The sequence below is a fragment of the Sesamum indicum genome, linkage group LG2 (genome assembly GCF_000512975.1).
Source record: "Sesamum indicum cultivar Zhongzhi No. 13 linkage group LG2, S_indicum_v1.0, whole genome shotgun sequence".
Classification (NCBI taxonomy): Eukaryota; Viridiplantae; Streptophyta; class Magnoliopsida; order Lamiales; family Pedaliaceae; genus Sesamum; species Sesamum indicum.
The window spans coordinates 4,838,245-4,856,850 of record NC_026146.1 but is presented as its reverse complement, the minus strand read 5'-3'; the positions used below and the strand labels follow the sequence as shown (position 1 = coordinate 4,856,850).

At 39.6% G+C, this 18,606-nt stretch overlaps 2 protein-coding genes across 2 annotated transcripts; one reads left to right on the top strand and one right to left on the bottom strand.

Annotated features, from left to right (window-relative positions):
* LOC105180166 lies at positions 7–7,993 on the top strand. Its single transcript, XM_020691846.1, has 9 exons — positions 7–4,602; positions 4,730–4,880; positions 4,957–5,050; positions 5,288–5,362; positions 5,948–6,038; positions 6,202–6,472; positions 6,552–6,594; positions 6,679–6,782; positions 7,413–7,993. Exons 1-9 carry the CDS (start codon positions 536–538, stop codon positions 7,749–7,751), a joined length of 5,235 nt encoding a protein of 1,744 aa, XP_020547505.1. The 5' UTR covers positions 7–535; the 3' UTR covers positions 7,752–7,993.
* Positions 8,646–12,987, bottom strand: LOC105180157. Its single transcript, XM_011103825.2, has 5 exons — positions 12,919–12,987; positions 10,131–11,816; positions 9,840–9,996; positions 9,216–9,298; positions 8,646–8,931 (listed from the first exon to the last, which is right to left on the bottom strand). Exons 2-5 carry the CDS (start codon positions 11,766–11,768, stop codon positions 8,833–8,835), a joined length of 1,977 nt encoding a protein of 658 aa, XP_011102127.1. The 5' UTR covers positions 11,769–11,816; positions 12,919–12,987; the 3' UTR covers positions 8,646–8,832.

Genomic DNA, 18,606 nt, shown 5'->3' with positions numbered 1-18,606 from the left:
CCGCCACCACCACCACCACCATCTCAGGTATGGCAACGTCCTACACCCTCCTGATTTCATTCCACAACCATATACTAATCACCTTCCGCCACCGCCGCCCCCACCTCAACCTCGTCCTTCGCAAATCCTTCTCCCACCACCACCACCACCGCCGCCGTCTCAGTCTCGTTCCATCGCAAATCCTCCACTTCCCCCTCGCTTCACTTTCTCTCCACCACACCACCCTATTATTGAAAGGTCTCATCCTTACGAACTTCCGCCATCAAAACCCTATTTCTATCGCGAAATTCTTCCTTCGCCTCCACCTCCACCACCGAGAGAAAACAGACCTTTACCGTTTATCCATGATTTTCCCGAGCGAAACCCAATCTTCAAGGCTGAGATTTTTCGTCCGGGTTCTAGTGATAATTATTTTCATGACCTGGCCGAAAAGTGGGATCGAGATTTGCGTTGGGGTCCGAAGGAACTTCACACAAGGGTTTCGGATATAGTAGATCATGGGAGAGACCGTGATGTTATATTTCAGAGTCGGGAGATGTACGACAAGAAGGCTGATGATAGGAGATGGGATATTGGCAGTAATGATTGGGCCCGTAGCTTATACAAGGAGAGAAATTATGAAGAGAGGAGATGGGATAGCAGTATCAATGATCGGAGTCGTGAGTTGTTCCTTGAGACAGATTATGATCAGAGGAGATGGGATAATCGAACCGATGACCCAGTTCAGAAGTTCTACTTTGAGGGTGGTGAGGAAAGGAGATGGAATTATGGGAATAATGAGGAGGTTTGGTTACGACTGGAGAAGAGGCAACGGTGTGTGGAGGATAATTTGAATTTGGATAGATTTAGTGGTAGGTTGGGGAGGGTCGTTATCGGGGGAGATTTAATTAGGTCTAAGAAGAAGAGAAGAATGCAGAAAAAGAATGCTTTAAGGATTAAATTAGGAAAAGCTTGCAGCAGGCATGGTGGAGGTTATAAGTCTCAGCATTTTTCAAAGGAGTTGAGTAGCGGTAGTTTCAGAGGCAACAGAAAGCAAGAGTTTGAGTGGTCGCAACCAAGAAGTGAAGACAAGCGAGAGAGGGACCAAAGTCCTATGGAGCTTGCTATTTCATTTAAGTCAAATGCACTCGTGGCCAAGGCTATTTTGGCACCGTCTTGTCCAGGTGTTAAGTCAGATTTATATTTGAGCGATGCGGACAATGGAGAAGCATATAATATGTCTGGTTCGCCATCCAACAAAACCAAGGATGTGGTTGGAACTGACATCTTGAGACGTGGGTCAGATCTCCGATATGATTCACAGGGAAGTTCAAAAGAGCTTCCAGATGAAGCTGCGGTTTCTGGGAGAGGAAATGTGACTGCCAGTGATGCTAATGATCTAGGTGAAAATGCTCTAAAGAATGAAAAAGACATGAACTTATGGGCCGCCAACAACATTGGATCTGGCAGAAAACGTAGAAGCAGGTTAAGGAAAAAGAGGAAAAATGGAAAGCAGCATTTACGTGAAACCAATCTGCAGATAACAAAAGATATTGGAGATATCAATAATGCTAAGGATAGCATTAATAGTCCGTGTGTTGTCCCTCTGCTAAACTCAGATACAACTCTATCCAAAGGGAACACGTCTTCTGAATTTATTGGTACTGTTCCTGATACTGTTTTGCCCCCTTCACTAGGGTGCGTGGTTTCTGAGAATGGTGACATTAGTTCTGATTCTTATAAACCTTCTGTTCCTAACTTGAAGAGAAAAAGGAGCGGTTTGACCACATTATCAGCTTCATCGTGCATGGCTGATAATTCAGGCTGCAGGTGTTCTGGCCATGCAGAGAGTTTGGTACCTACTACTGAGGACACTGATCATATGTGCCGAGTGAGGGCTGATGAGGGAGTCCCTTATGCACATGAACCTTTTTTGGCCAATGAGAATACTGGTCATGAAGGCAGTTTGGGCTTCAATTACTGTGCTGATTCTCACGTCAAATTTGTAAGTAATAGGGCTTCCGTGTTGGGTACAGAGAAGAGCCCAGTTGAGTCTTTTGATCGACGTAGATTAGATTATACTAGTGAACATTCTTCCCGGGATGGGCTAGCATCATTGGAAAATGCTTTTGCTAAAGGAGCTTCCGGAGTTAAGGTTTCGGTTGAAGGTCATGGTATGGTTGGCTTTTCAAGACCTCAGGAAGATAAGTATTTCTCAGAAATTCATGAACCAAATCCAGTTTCAGTGTCCTTCAGTGCATTACTTCAAAATCCTGAGAGTGTTATCATTTCTAATGTGGGCGCTGCAGATGGTAATTCAGAGGAGGTTTTTTCAGACCAGGTGAATATACGGCAAATTGGGTTAGATGCAGATGAATTCAGAAGTTTAGAAGGTGCTGATGTTGCTGATTATTCAAACGTTAGTTCTGGTATTGCCGCTAGTTCTCATTTTCTTTCAGCAGATTGTAAGGGGATCATAACTCAATTCGATGTTTCTTTTCCTGGTTTGATGTGCAAAAAGTCATCATTTGATGGGGCTGAATTATCAGATAAAGTTGGATCTATTGAAGGATCTCCAAAGGCAATAAGTAATGTGAACGCTTGCTTATCTATCAATTATTCACCCAGCCTAGTTGGAAAGAGGAAAACTAGAGATGCTCAGATGGGTCTTTCTGGTTCAAAGACTAATCTGGTCGTTAGAACAGCTAGATCTAATGGTTTTGAAGTTGCAAGACTTTTGGCAAAGGATCGACTTCCTTCTCTGGAAGTTGACTGTCGTGGTGAGAAAGACAGCTGTGAGGAGGATGACCGCTTAAACAAAGGGTGCTCTAGAGTTGGAGATTCGAGTCTAGAGGTTGATCATGGCGCAAATGGCTACAGGAAGAAGAGGAAAGGTGGCAGCCCACTATCAAATCTCTCATCAATTTTAGAAGATGATACAGTTGCAGATGGGCTTACCAGTGATTACCCAAAACTTGATCAGGGGTTTACTGGACCATCTGAATGTGAAGCTGAGCAAAGAGATGTTCCTCCATATGTATCTGCTGCCATAGAAAATTGTGATACTTCCGATGTGGATGGCAAAGTTGGTAGTGAAACCTTTTATGTTGGAGATGAGAACGAGACTATGGCTGATGACGCGGAGCTGCATGGGAATGATGGTCTGGCTTCTAGTGCGAAGAATCTGCCTTTGTTTGCTGATAGAAACTGTGTCTATGCTTCTAGTTCTAGTGATGAACTGTTAGCATCTGGCTTTGATAGGCAATCCTGTATGAGTTCTCCTGAAGAATTGGCTTCTTACTCGGACTTTTCAAGGAACACCAGAACTTCATCCCGCCGGTTAGCAAATGAAATGAGTTATTGGAGAAGCAATTTATCTAACAGAAAGCTTGCGACTGCTGATCATAATGCCTTTTCTCTTGGGAAATCTTTGCAGAAGGCTTCAGACGATTCACTAACTAATGCTGATCCATTATCTCCACCTGAGGATAATAATAAAGTGGTGAATAAGTTGAATATTGTACATCAGAGGAAACTAACTTTGAGTGAGAAACAGTCTACTTCTGCTATTCCCAAAGTTTTTCCGGGACATCCTTTAAATTTTAGCAATCCAAGGAAATTTCCTTCTACTCATGTTACAAAATCAAGGACGTGGCATCGAACTGGTAGCTTTCCCCTTGCAGTTACAGAACCAAAATCACAGCTTTATCCCCTCCCCAAGAGTCATGGAACAAAGACAGCCAGAACTACACACAGTTCATATATACGAAAGGGTAATAGTCTAGTGAGAAACCCTTCCCTGTCTCATTTCACTCCACCTGGATTTCATGGTTCCACTTCCTCAATTTATAGGCTGACTCCTTGTTCAGATAATTCGAAGAATAACCAAGCATCTGATAGCAAGGGTGATGCTGATGCTCCAACTCTACTGAGAACAGAGCAGGTAACATCTCAGACATTTGAGGCACTGCCTATACATCACAGTCAGAAATCAGTGAACTGCATAGTGAACAACTTGGAAGATCTTTTGCCAGTAGGAAATGCCCCCAGAAACAGTTCTCTGTCTAAAACTTCAGATGCTTCAGAAAAAACCATAACCTCTTCTGCGGTTCCTGAAATCCAGACTGGTTTGGTCAATAACTCAGACATCCCGAGACCTGTAGAAGGGATGGGAAAGAAGATAATGTATGTTAAGAGAAGATCTAATCAGTTGGTTGCGGCTCCTAATTCTGATGATATGTCTATGTTAGGGGTAGATAAAAACCAAGCATCAATATCTGATGGTTACTACAAGAGTAGGAAAAATCAGCTTGTAAGAGCTTCATCAGAAAATCATGTGAAAAAAGGGAATACAAATTTAAAATCATGTGGGCTTGCGTCTCACACTGTTCTTCCTAGAACTTCTAGCAGGCGGCAGGCTGGTTTTGCCAAGACGTATAGATCTTCAAAATTTTCATTTGTGTGGAAACTACATGATAAGCAATCTTCGGAGAAAAATAAGAATTCAGTAGGACCTCAGAAAGTATGGCCACATTTGCTTCCGTGGAAAAGAGCTTCATATTGGAGAAGTTTTGTGCATGCTTTAGGTACTAAACCAAACAACAGTGCCCTCTCCACTGCCAGGTATGTGATGACTTATGCATCTCCCCTCTAGTGTTGCTTTGTCGTGGTTTATCTGTCTTTCTGTGCTCTTGGGGGCTAAAACTAAAGATGCATCTGTGCCTGTGTTTATCTGTTTTTGGTTTTGTAGCCAAAAATTGCTGATCTCAAGAAAAAGAGGCGCCATTTACACAAGATCAATTCACGGATATTCTCTTAGGATGTCCAAAGTTCTAAGTGTTAGTGGCTCCAGTTTGAAGTGGTCAAAATCAATTGAGAAGAACTCAAAAAAAGCTAATGAGGTTTGTTGAGCATAAGTACGCACGAGTGTGGAGCTTAAATCTTGTGAGTGATGCTTTATATTTGTCCTATCTACAGGAAGCTACACGAGCTGTTGCTGCAGCTGAGAAGAGGAAAAAAGAAGAAAAGGATTCTCTTCCCATTGCGTCAAAGAGCAGAAATCATGTTTCTCGTAAGTCGGTTCTTAGTGTAAAGCTGCGGCCAGGTACGCCGATCTGCAATCCTGGTGTGGCCTCTTGGATATATATGCTTATTCTTATGTTAAGAGAAAAAAGGAATTTAGTTAGTTATGACCGTGCGAGACATTGGATACAAGTATGGTTATTTTGAATGTTAATTTGCATCAGTTCATATTTTTGCGTTTCTCAGAGTATATAACAACTATATTCTGTTGGGATCACATAAACAGGTGAACGGATATTTCGTATTGGTTCAGAGCGATACAAAATGGATCCAACAAGGAGGACCCTTCACAGGATTACAGGTGGTCTGCTTGAATTTCCATTTTCATTAAGTGTGGATGTTACAGTTTTATTTTAGAAATAGATATTTTGTTATATGGGCACCAAGGGGATGCTTTTATGTGATATATTTTAGTGATACAGTTTGATTCTTTAGTTAATGCTTTCCAGATTTGCAGCCATATTTTTTCTAGTCCTTGTATAAAAATTGCATGGTCTTGTTGATGAATGAAAAGTAGTAATTTGACCTTATGCAGCTGAAGCCTTGAAAAGAATGACCAGTTTATGCTGATTCTGACACTGCCTCAAATTTTCTCTGTTTGTGAATCTGTCTGCAATGCAAATGTTATTATGAAACATGTACATTTGTGCAATCAGAAGCAATTGCATAGGTTGAAGCCTGATCTTTCAGCTTTTGAGATTGATGTGGCTTCTGGGAGTAAGAACTTATTGTAGTCTAGTTAGCATCCATAACTAATGTGTTGCCAGTATTTATAGAAACTTGATCTTCCGACCTCTGTCTCAATGTCTTATCCATAATAGATATGTTGCCAGTATTTATAGAAACTTGAGCTTCGGACCTCTTTTCTTCATATCTTATGCAGCAGAAGTAGAACCATTGTCTTCGGTTGTCCTCGATTCTGAGAAGAATGCTAAGAGATCTTATGTTCCCAGGAGACTGTTGATTGGCAATGATGAGTAAGTTCTCTTAGATGTTTGTGTTTTAACTTTTCAACCTTGCATAATCTCTTGAAAAATTACTTATTAATTGAACAAAAGTTAACAATCTAGCAATGGAAGAAGACACCACATAGGCAAATACTTTGAGCATATTTGGGATGATTTATAATTGGTGGTGTAGGTATGTTCGAATTGGCAATGGTAATCAACTGGTCAGAGATCCGAAAAAGCGAACACGTGTCCTGGCAAGTGAGAAGGTTCGATGGAGTTTGCGTACTGCCAGATTGCGAATGGCTAGAAAGAGAAGATATTGCCAGTTTTTTACTAGATTTGGAAAATGCAACAAGGATGATGGGAAGTGTCCCTACATCCATGACCCCTCCAAAATAGCAGTCTGCACTAAATTTCTGAGTGGTTCATGCTCCAATCCTGACTGCAAATTGACTCACAAGGTATCAAGTGATTTTGTCTTCTGGTCCCTAGATATGGTAATCACGGGCTGTTTATGTGAAGATACTATCCATCTTGCAGGTTATCCCTGAGAGGATGCAAGATTGTTCATACTTTCTGAAAGGTAGGTGGTAGTGTATCTCATGAGTTTGTCTGAGCAATTTTCTGGGAGGCAAATCTCTTATTTATTTTTATTTTTTCTTAACAGGCTCATGCTCTAATGAAAATTGCCCTTATAGACATGTAAATGTGAATCCCGATTCAACTGTGTGTGAAAGTTTTCTCAGAGGTTACTGTGCTGATGGAAATGAGGTATTGCTTGTCTTGGCTTCTAATATCCTCAAGTTTAGACCCACAATGTGTTGTGAAGCACTGAACTGGATTCACTTGGAACAGGCACAGGTCATTTGTACCTGATTTTCTGAGCACTGTTTTCTTTAGGGTTTTTAACTTTTTATGAAAAAGGAAGAGATTTTAGAAACTTGGAGTACCCAACCTTCTCCTTATCGTATCGCTGATTTTCTTTCCAAGCGCTTTTGGGAGAAGGACTTCTAGACCCTTTCTCCCTGGAGTCTACAGATTTCATGCCCCTACTTTTTTCTCCTTAGAATAGGAACATCCATCTCTGTTTGGATCATAGACTTATTTGGATAGACAAAAATATCCTTAAATCTCTATTTGGATCATAAACCTATTTGGTTAGACAAAAATATCATTTAGAGCCGCTGTTGGATTTTTTTTTCTGGGCGGCTTGTGGCTTGTTGAGACTTGAATCCCAAGCACATCTCAGGTTGGAGAGATGGGGTTTATAGCACATTATTGTAGCAGAACAGCAAACTTTTGTTAACTATTCTATGTATGATTTATATTTGAGACACTTCACATGCACACTGTTGCACTAATCTTAGATCTTGTGAATGGGTCACATCTCCAAACTTGCAGTGCCGGAAGAAGCACACCTATGTCTGTCCTGCTTTTGAGTCAACGGGTGTCTGTCCTCAAGCGTCTACGTGCAAGCTTCATCATCCGAAAAAGATGGAGAAGAAACCTACAACTGAGCCAAAGATTGTACGAGGCCGATACTTTGATGGCGGGCTCATAGGAGATGCTGACTGCTGTATGGATACAACTGAGAAGCTATCTGCAAAAGGTAAGGATGAAAGCGTTTGCCATGAAGGAAAATTTCCAGATTATATTAGCTTAGACGTCAGTGATGAGGAAATGGACCATATACTAGGCCCGAGACAAGTGTGTGATGACATCATGCAAGATGCACATTAGTCTAACTATGAACAGAGACAGTGATGGATTCATCCCCTGCAATTGACAGCCAGGATGATATCACAGCAAAGTAATGGAAGAAACTCATAGGTAGTGCCTGACTGATTGGAGTTCTTTTGTGATTTATGCGTTCTAAGTTTTACTATAGGTTGGTAGGTTATAGGTGTGTAGGTATAGGATGAGATTTTGTATAGACTTTGTAAGAACAAAATTGAGCAATGAAATTTGAGTTTGCTGAGTTCTATGTTGCTAGGCATAGTTGGTATATTTTATCCGGAGCCAGTGAGTTGATTTGACAGGTACTCTTTTAACAGTTGTTTGATGAATAGGTTTTGTAGAAGGATGCTTTGCCGGGAAAATATAAGTGTTTGAAAATGTTAAAATCTAGTCAAGTAAAACTTCTCTTTCTTTAATTCATAATCATTGTAATCCCTCATTTCTTTATTTTTAATTGCAATTTGATCCCTTGTATATAAACTTAGAAAAATATAAGGACAGAATATCGTTGGACAATTATATAAATGAAACTTGACCATAAACAATCTTCTACCTATCTATATCCATGCAAACACAAAAAACCAGAAAATTAAAGCTAGAACTTCTGAAAAACAAGCACTATATTTGTTTTCATTTTCAAATTATTTTTGAGACAAGTTAAAATATATTCAATGTTTATAATTATTCAAAAGCACCTTATTTAGATGTTTTTAACTATTTTAGCATAAATACATACATATACATAAATATATATAAAAAAAACATAATTTGACAATGAATAGTAATTTTTGTTTTCCAAAACACAACATTAAACATATAATACTTATTTTAAATTATCTTAAAAAATAAATCCAAACATACATACTATATCCAACACACTTATTTATCTTTGTTTTTCTTGCTCTATCTCCACAAAACACAACAAAACACTCAGTAAACGAATCCAAACATTATGAAGGTATTGTTATCTCATCCGATGTCATTGTATAAGTCATAATATTTACTCTAACGTAATACGGCTGTCCCAAATAAGTATATCGCAACATATGATCTTGCCAGCTTACTACAATGATCCAGACATATCTCAGAATTCCGGGGAGGAAGTTTCACGGAGATCCTCTGGCTCCACTGCAAGGCATTCGCCGTCTTTCCATGGTTTGAATGCTCCTTCTCGAGTCAAATGCTGATCAACAGGAACAACTCTAATTAAGAAGATTGTTGTACGATGATTAACTAATTCGAACTATCAAAACCGAGAAATAAAATACCAGTGAAGTACGTCGAAACACAACATTTAGCAGATAGTATAACGTGCAACAACAAAACAGTAAAAAAAAGGTAAAATGAATGCCGCATAACTGAACATGTTAGAACCTATGAAGAGACCATGCAAAAAAGCAGAAGAGAGCTCCCGAAGTATTTTTCGATGAAGAAAGAAAGCACGAAAAAGGAACTATATTCACTAACCTGAAGCCAAAAGAAAAATCCACGTAAGATGGCCAAGCGTTTCCTTCGGTTGTATCGGTGCTTTTTGAGCTTTTTCGCAACATCTGCATGCATGAAGGACATGTAAGATAGCATGCATGCCCAAGAAAACTACTAGTTTAGAAGGGTTATAAATAACATGTTCAATGGTTCTTTTTATGACTCAACACATGCATAAAAATGGGAGAGATCATTCTACCTTGATTCTAGGTGGAAGTGGATACAAGGCAGAATGAAATTTTAACCCAAGCTAACTCCAAGAAAGGGATAATTGGTTAGCAACTGATGGTAGTCCGGGTAGGGATTTCTTGAGCAAAACGCATATGGTTTCACTAGATTCAAGTAACTTAGGACAGAATTGGAATATCAAAAGAAGCCAGGCTAATGAAATATAACTTTTAAAGGGAGTTGAAGACAAGAAATAAAAGGAAAACTTTAGTCAAGAGCCACGTTTCGCATCCATCATGTCAGCTTAAGAACTAAAATCTTGACCACATAAATTCAGACAATATTTCTATGTCCCCTATTTGGCGCAGGCATATCCTGATCTTCAGAGGCCATGGTTTTCCTGTCAGGCTAAATTAAGCCAACATGATCTTCACAAACCTGGATGGTAATCAAGATAGGACCCAGCTCGGACTCTCGCTTGATGGTCCGCGTATTCCTCCTTGTCATATGGTTTTCTAAGAACATCCAACATCTGTCTTCTAAACTCATCGTACGCACTAGATCTACCAAGGCGTTGGATACCTTTCCCTTCCACCTGTAAAGAGAAATAACAATTACAAAGCAACAAAGTTAGAGCAAACGGAAGGGAACAAGTGAAAACAAAAGCATGGAAGGGGCAGGACCAGACTCCAGGCCAGATGGGTTAAATTTTGTTAAATGACCACATACACTTGTACTAAATTTCTTCGAAGCCACAAACGGGCTTGAGATTCCTTCCTCAATAAATGCAGCACTATCTAGAATTTCCACGTCATCTTGGCCTTCTTCAAGATTATGTCCAGCAATGTTTTTATTTGCCATTAAGCATTTACAATCCTTGGGATCCCTAAATTTACTAGGCAAGTACTTCGGAATATCTACTTTTTCAATCCAATTCCTTGATTTTTCCTGAGTCAACCTCCTGGCCTTCTTAGCTGAAGTAATGTCCACTTTTTCAGTCCAGTTCCTTGGATTTTGCAGAGTCAACCTCCTGGTTTTCTTAGCTGAAGTCGTCTGTGCCTCATGCTTGCGCTGATTGTTCGCAATGGGCATCTGGTTTGATGGTCCAACTTTTTGTTCCATATCTCTAGTCAATTTCCGGTGCTCTGGCCTCTTCTCATTTACTGCAGTATCGCCCTTATGCATATGGACATAATTATTATCCTCAAGTTTGACATTTTTATGGAGAAGATATTCAGAATCCTGCACCATATCATTGGGTGAACCTTTCTCGTTCTCTACCTTGTAAGCCTGATTCCTTGATTTTCTCTGAGCCAACGTCTTTCTAACCGAATCAAACTGCAGACCATGCTTACGCCGATTCTTCTCACCAGGCATCTGATTTAAACTGCTGATTTTCTGTTTCATAGTTCCCTTCAACTTCCTGTCATCCTGTTTCTTCAGATAATTTACTCCATATTTCCTCTCTATTAATAAAGGATTTCCCTCATGCAAGTTTTCATCCTCTTGCTCAACATTTTGATGGAGATGAAGATATTCAGGATCAGGCACCATACTGTAAGGTGACCCCTTCACGTTCTCTACCTTGGCTGCCTCATTCTTTGATTTTCTCCGAGTCTGGTGCTTGTTCTTCTTAACTGAAGTAGCATGCAGATCATGCTTTTGCCAACTTTTCATATCAGGCATCTGATTTAGTAAAGTACGACTGCTACCTTTATAGACATTATGATCATGCTCAAGTTCGACCTTGTGTTGGATATGAAGATCTTCAGGATCCGGCACGACATTATTAGAAAAGTCTTTCGCGATGTCTACATGGTCAGCCTCATTCATTAATTGACTCCTACTTCGTTCCTTGCTCTTCTTAACTAAATTAGACACTTGATCATGCTTAGTCAGATTCTCCACACCGAGCATCTGATTTTTCTGTTTTATACTTCTGGTCACCCTTCTAGGTTCTTGATCAGAGTCTTCATCTGAGTCTGTATCTCCATTGTATTTAATGACCGCAGGTGAAGAGTCTTTCTCATATTCAAGTACATAAGACTTGTTATGCTCCTTCAAATGCTTTAAGAAAAGCTCATATTGAGGATCATTCTCCTCCTCAGTGGAGTCATCATTGTGCTCGTTGACAGCTTCTTTCTCTTTCCGTTTCTTAGATCCTTCAACTGTGTCAACCTTAGTTAGAAGGCAGAGTAGAAGGGTCTTGTAGGTGTCATCTATTTCATCACACTCCACCTGTCTTTTAATTTCATGTAGTTCATAATCCAGGAGCGAGTTCCGTGCTCTTGCATACTGGAGATCATTATAAACATCTATAGGAACAAAATTCTGCAGTCTGGCAAATTCCACCGAGCCTAGGACCATTTTACTCCCTAGATTTTCTTCTTGTCTTATTTGCCAAAATAAGACTCCCTGCAAACATAAAACAAGTAAAAGAAGAAAATCAAATCTTGAAAGTTATAAGCATTCATTAAAGGTAAAACCACAAAATATAAAGAAAATTTGATTGACATACATATACGAGCGCCCCTTCTGATTTCAACGTGTTTTATTACATTTGTAACAAGTCTATACCCCTATTCACACATTATTGAATATGAGGAGGTATATTTTCACTGTTATAAGAATAACTTAGTTCGAAAAAATTATTTGACCTACAATAAATCAATTGAAGTATATATCAATTTTCACTTAATTTTTCTGTTATTATCTACAAATTTGGTAAATTTTAATTAATAAGAATTAATTTATTAAATGAAAGCAAACTTCATGAATATTAAATATAATTTTTCAAATCACATAAAGTTTAAGTAAATCTCAGGAAAAAAGAGTCTAATTATCCCTAAAATATAATATTGGTAATATTACTTTAAAGAATTAGAAAAAAAGAAAAGAAAGAAGTCGGGTAGAAGCTGGCGAGTATTATACCGTATGCGTCCATAATCCATGCGAGTAGCAGTACTTCTCTCCTTCATCAAAAAAGAGTCCATAGAAAATATCAAAAATGGCAATGACAGCCCATCCTACATGTTATTGTTTCTTACCCTCTCTCTCTCTCTCACACACACACAGTGCAGCCATAGAGAGACAAAGACAGATACAGGCTAAAATACCAGACAAAGACAGTACACAACAAGACATCGCTGTCTTGTTTCCTTCACCCAAGGCCCCCCCCCCCCCCCCCCCCCCCCCCCCCCCCCCCAACACACACACACACACACACTCACACACTCACACATATATATATGTATGTATACATGCTTGTCTGATCTGTGGTAAAGTCCCAATCTACAATTAAATGTATGTAAAAAACACGTCAAAACAGCAAAACCCTGCCTTTTCTTTTTAAGGAAAACCAAAAAAAAACCCGGAAATGGGCAAAAACACGTAGAGATGATGTTATACACAGATGCTCCAAATAACTCAAAAAGCAACAAAAAAACCAACGACAACAGCGAAAAATGGATGAGATGGGGCGAAAACAAAGTTCAAAAGCATAAAAGGAAAAGCATACACCAGAGCGTTCTTGGTAAGTTGCAGCGAGTTCAAAAACGCCCGTGGGTTTCTTGTGCGTGTGCTTGTTTGTCCGTCTGTCTGAAACTGAATTCGAGAGACAGGAGTCTTATATATATAGTGTAGTGGAAATCAAAATATATTAAAATATTGCACTGAAGTCGCCTTTCAAGGATACTGCATAATGTCGCATTTCCAATCCCCAAAAGAAAGCAACACATAAATGAATATAAAAAATTATGGCGTTCTAGTAATTTTAATAAAAACCGGGAACATAAATATATAAATTAAATGGATAAATGCATACACTCTCAATATATGTGATTATTTGTATTTTGTCCCTCAATTTTTATTTTTTACACTCACTCACCTAATTTTTTAATTTTATTGTACTTTGTATTTTTTGCAAGGAATAATGACAAAATATTCCTTCCGTGTGTATTCACTCAAATTTTGCAATAAAAATATATAGAAAACAATGAATTTATATTAAACTTATAATAAAATTGTGTTACGAAAAGATGCATGAAATAAAAAGAAATAAGTAAATATCAAAAGATAATGGAGAAAGTGGGAAGTTATAAGATGAAAAAAAATTTAAGTACATATTGATGCGTTCAAAAAATGCACGGGTCCAATAAATATGGATTATGTTTAAAGTTTGGGTTGAAGCGAATGCAAATCCTGAAAGGGGGACCTTAGAAAAAACGTTAGCACTCCGACGCACAAGTTAGTCTCGAATTTTAGGAATAAATAGTTGTAAAAATAAATCGTAATGAAAAATTGAGATATAATTAAGAAATTCATAGGAGAGATTGTGACCAGAGTGTAATTCGAATGCTAAATCCAGAATAGAGAGCAATTTTTCAAATTTTGGAGGGTATCCCAATTGGGGACTGCACCTGTATATATAAAGGGGGTGTTCCCCTCTGATGGGACTCTGCACACCTCATTTATCCTCAAAATAAAGGGTCAAAATTCGTGTGTGATAAGGTTATCAACTTGGTCTTATCTTCAACAAATCAGTCCACAACAACATATTTTTGCCTAGGGGATGCCTCCTTTCTACGAAGACTCCTATTTTGCAAGAAATCCATTTAAGTTTAAGAGTCCTCGGCTTTAGGAGTGCCTCCTTCTCCTGGACTAACCTAGTTGCTAGGGGGGTGCTCCTAGGGTTGATTTGGTCCAATATGGACGCTGACATCGAAATTGATGAAATGCCACATAGAAGAGTGGAATGCTACATGGAGAGTGGGTTGCCATATGTGTGGGCCTTCTAGGCCTAATATTTGTTTGGTTTTAATCATGGTCTGAGTAGGGAGATGCCTTCAGCTTCCTCCCTTTGCCAATCTATTTTTCGGGGGACGCGCCCAAGGCCACCTACCAATTTCTTTTTCAGGGGACATCTGCCAAGACCGCCTATCTAGTATTCATGGGTCACTCATGACTTGGGCCTCCAGGATGTTACGGACCCCTCGTTTCTTTCTTTTTTTTTGGATCACTTGAGTCCATTTGGGCCAGCCTGTTTTTATGCAGATCAATAGTCCTTACTCTAATAAGTGGAGATTTCGACCTTTATTAGAGTAGAAGTCTCCAGAGATGGAGTTCGAAGAATGAACTTTTCTTTTCTCCTTTTTTTTCGCAAAGAATGTTAGTAGCATAAGTTTGCTTAGAATAAGAAGAGAGAATACTTCGTCCCTGTATGGAGCAGTGTTTTCTATGAGGGTGCCTCCATGGAGGAGGGCTTAGCGGGTGCCTTTTGTGCCTACTCCGGTGTTAGGCTTTATTTTTCTATAAGAGAATGTTAAATAACGAAAACATGTATATATTACGAATAGATCTTGCATAGAACAAAATTGTTGTGCCTCCTCCTCGGAAGGCTTATTTGAGAGGGGGCCCTTCATGGAGTAAGACTTAGGACATCACTGGAGGAAAAATAAGGTGTCCGTCGGAAGTAGGGCTTAGGTGCCTCTGCAGAGGAGAGCTTAGGTGTCTGCATGGGATAAAGCTTACAAGTTACCCAAAGAAGAACCTAAGTACCTACCTGAAGAAGAGCCTCTGTGCTTGTGTGGAAAATAAAGCTTTTTATGAAAGGGATGTCTTTCTCGTGAAATTCCTACAAGAAAAGAAGGTACATGTTAACACATTGAAAGTCGTAAAATAAACCTCCAAAATTACTAAGTTAAAATATTAAAAATATTCCTTGAGGAAGCAAAAACTTATTCAGTGAGGGGGATGCCCCCTTAAGGGCAGAGCTTATTTTTTTAAGGGGATGCCTGCCTTGGGGTCGGGCTTATTCTTAGAAGGCGTTTGGATGGAGTAGGTCCTCGTCCTCTTGTTCCTAGCATTTTTCACTAAGGACATAATACTTGTACTACCTAGCCTCCTCCAAATTGATGTATTGTTCAGCTAGTACTAGGAGATTGTAAAAATTGCAAGGGGGCTTCTTAGTTAAGGACTTCAAGAAATCCCCGTCTTGTAATCCCTATGTAAAAGCAATTCGTGTATTAGATGTTGCAGTATGGACCTCTAGGGCCGCTAAATTAAAGCATTGAAGATACTCCCTAGTGATTCCCCTTCTCTTTGTTGTAAAAACAAAAAACTCATGATTATCTTTTGACATCGTTTACTACTAACAAATTGATGGAGAAAAAGAGAACGAAATTCTCCGAACGATCGAGTGGATCCCGAGGACAATTGATTGAACCGTTGTTTGGCCGACCGTGTGATGGTTAAGAATACACGAAATTCGACCCCAGCAGTGTAACGGTGGAGAAAGGCAATATTCTATTAAAATAGGAGAGGTGCTCCTGCGAATTAGTGATTCTGTCATACTCCGGCAGGTTGGGCTTCTTCCAGTTGAGGGGGAGTTCCTCTGCCATGATCTCTTCACTAAAGAAGATATCCTGCTGCTTCTCCGATGGCGTTCCCGTGATTTTGTACTGAATGTCTTGGAGACCTTTCTGCAGGAATTCCAGATATGTGAGCTACTAAGGAGGAACGTCCTACTAAATTTGCGAGGGGAGTCCCTGGTCTCTTGCGACTGGCGGTGCAGGGATAAGGGATATCCTTTGATTTTCTTCCATAAGGGCATCCACGTCTAATGGAGTTACTGTGCAGGCTAAGGCGAGTGTCACCATTTGCTCCCGTATGTTCACCGTGATCATTCTGGTCCATAGGAGTTCTGGGGGGAGCCCCCTCGAGAAGGTGTATAAGGAGGGACTATGGTATGGAGCTCAGTCAACGGGTCAGTAGGTTGTGGGGTCCTGGGAACACCGCCTTATTAGCGGGGACCAAGGATGTTCCTACAACAACTTGCAAAGTCTGATTGTTGTCAGGTGTCTCCACAACTTTTTGTTTGCTTTTGGAATTGCTGGGAGTTTTCATGGTAACTCACGTCTTTAACTCAAGTTTCCAATAGACGGAGCCAATGATGCGTTCAAAAAACGCATAGGTCCAAATGAATATAAATTGAGTTGCTTTTTTATAAAAAAGGTTGGGGGCAAAGTGAAAATGACCCTATGTATATCAGGAGGTGTCTGCATTTAATCCCAACAATTTTATCGAACTCAATATCACCTTCAGGTGCATGAACACATGCAGACGAAATATTTCATCATTAATTTCTACAAAAGTGCAAAGTGCAATAAAATAAAAAAATTGGGTGAATGAATACTATTGAGAAATTATGGCCTAGGACCAAAATTGGTAGGCCCAAACCCACAGTACCTAAACCCACACTTTTGGATGACTGCTCAACTTCTTGTTGTCTTGGCCCATTCTCCACCTAGCCTACTCTCTCCACCTGTCCCACTCCTCACCCCGACCCGATTTCTCACTAAATAAAAGGGTTTCTCTTTCTCACCCTCTGCAGAAAAATCCTAACCCTAGTTCACTCATCTCCTTGTCTTCTTCCCTCTTCTCGGTTTCTAGCTCGCTATCCCCCTCTCTTGTCGACTTAAATATCTTCTTCCTTTCTAAGGTCTCCAATTTTCTGGTGAAAAATGTACAGAGATAAAACAAAAAAAAAAAAAAAGAAAGAAAGAAATTGTCTTCCCCCTTCACAGTTATTCGTGAACTAGATTTCCTGAGTGGAAATCTATTGAGTGATTTACTGAGTGGTTCTCTGTAGTTCTAAGTGAGAAACTTGACTGGTTTAGTGGTCTATGTGACTGTGCCTTGGTAGCGTGTGTTGGGTGTAACAACCTGCCAGCCTTGGTGGTTGTGGGCTACCCATAATCGGATCTAGCTCCCTAAGCCATTATCTTCTTATTTATTTTTGTTCTTCATTTATTATTAATATTATTCTGTTAGTATATTTGAATTAGATTTTTGTAATTATAGTTCCTGTTAATATTCTTATACTATTTGGATTGTAATATTAAGGGTTCTCGTAACCCATCATTCTTGTAAAACTTTGATTAGTGCTTTACTTTTGTAGGTTCATCACTGGTGATAAATTCCTAAAAAATACAGAAAAAGGAAAAAAAAACTGAGAAGCAAAGTACAAATAACCCTATACATTGAGAGGATTTTGCATTTTACCCTAAATAAAATTAAGTTTCCATAGAAACACATAAATCAAGTTTCCACAAATTCAAAATGAGAAGGGAAAGTAAATCTTCTTTTTGTATCGAGTCATGGGAAGCTCAAAAACTAGAAATCGAATGCTGCTTGAGTCATATGAGAATCAAGCATGTGGACTATTCTCTGAAAAAAATGAAGAACAAACAACACACCTCTTACAAAAATGTCACCTCTCGTCTCACTGTGTGTTTTTCTTTTGTTTCGGAGAAAGAGAAGTGAGCTGGCTTGCAGGGTAGACACTTATTTTTTTTATCTTTTTTATTTTTCTGACACAAATAATTAGATGTGAAATGTTTTTTCAATGTCAATTGCATTAAACAACAAGAAGTACACCAGTACAATACAATCATGAATCATGCTCTAGCTTCATCCCTGACATGCTAAGGGATCCGCCATAAGCGATAAAGCCCACATGAGCTAATAGAAAAAGGTAAATCAGCACTAATAATCCTCTGTCGCACATCCTCTATAATAATAACAGAGAGAGTACGTGCATCGCGTCTCATGTTCTCAAACCGACGACGATTGCGTTCCATCCAAACGTGATAGACAATAGAATCAAGTAATGCTCTGTAGGTTGCATTAATGACGTTGTTCCCTCTCCATCGCCGACGAAGCCCAAGTAACATCTTTAATCAAAGAATGGTTCGGCCAAGGAACCCACACATGAGGTCGAATCTCCTCCAAACAGTGTCGGGAATAGCGGCATCGAAAGAACAGGTGGTTGTGCGTCTTCATAGCATCATGAGCACACAGGATACAGGAGGTGCCCAAGTAAGAAAGTCACGACTTGTCTAATGTGGACAGCCTGAACCAAAGCACGAACGTGTATCTAGAAATTTTGAAGGGCACCAAGAGTAGTGAAGACCAACTTACCTTGGGTCCTGCGGTGATAGGAAGTGAAATATTGAAGCTATAGTTAGTGGACCAGCACCAGTATGCCACAAAATTTGATCCGAGCCACCATGCACGATTGATAGGTGATTTATAATCTCTGAGCACTTCCTGGATGTAGTGATGTCTGGCCAGCACCATTGCCCATCCACAATGACCGATTTAAGAGGAGCGCTAGTCAGCATACTAGTAAGGCTAAGCCCTCTCG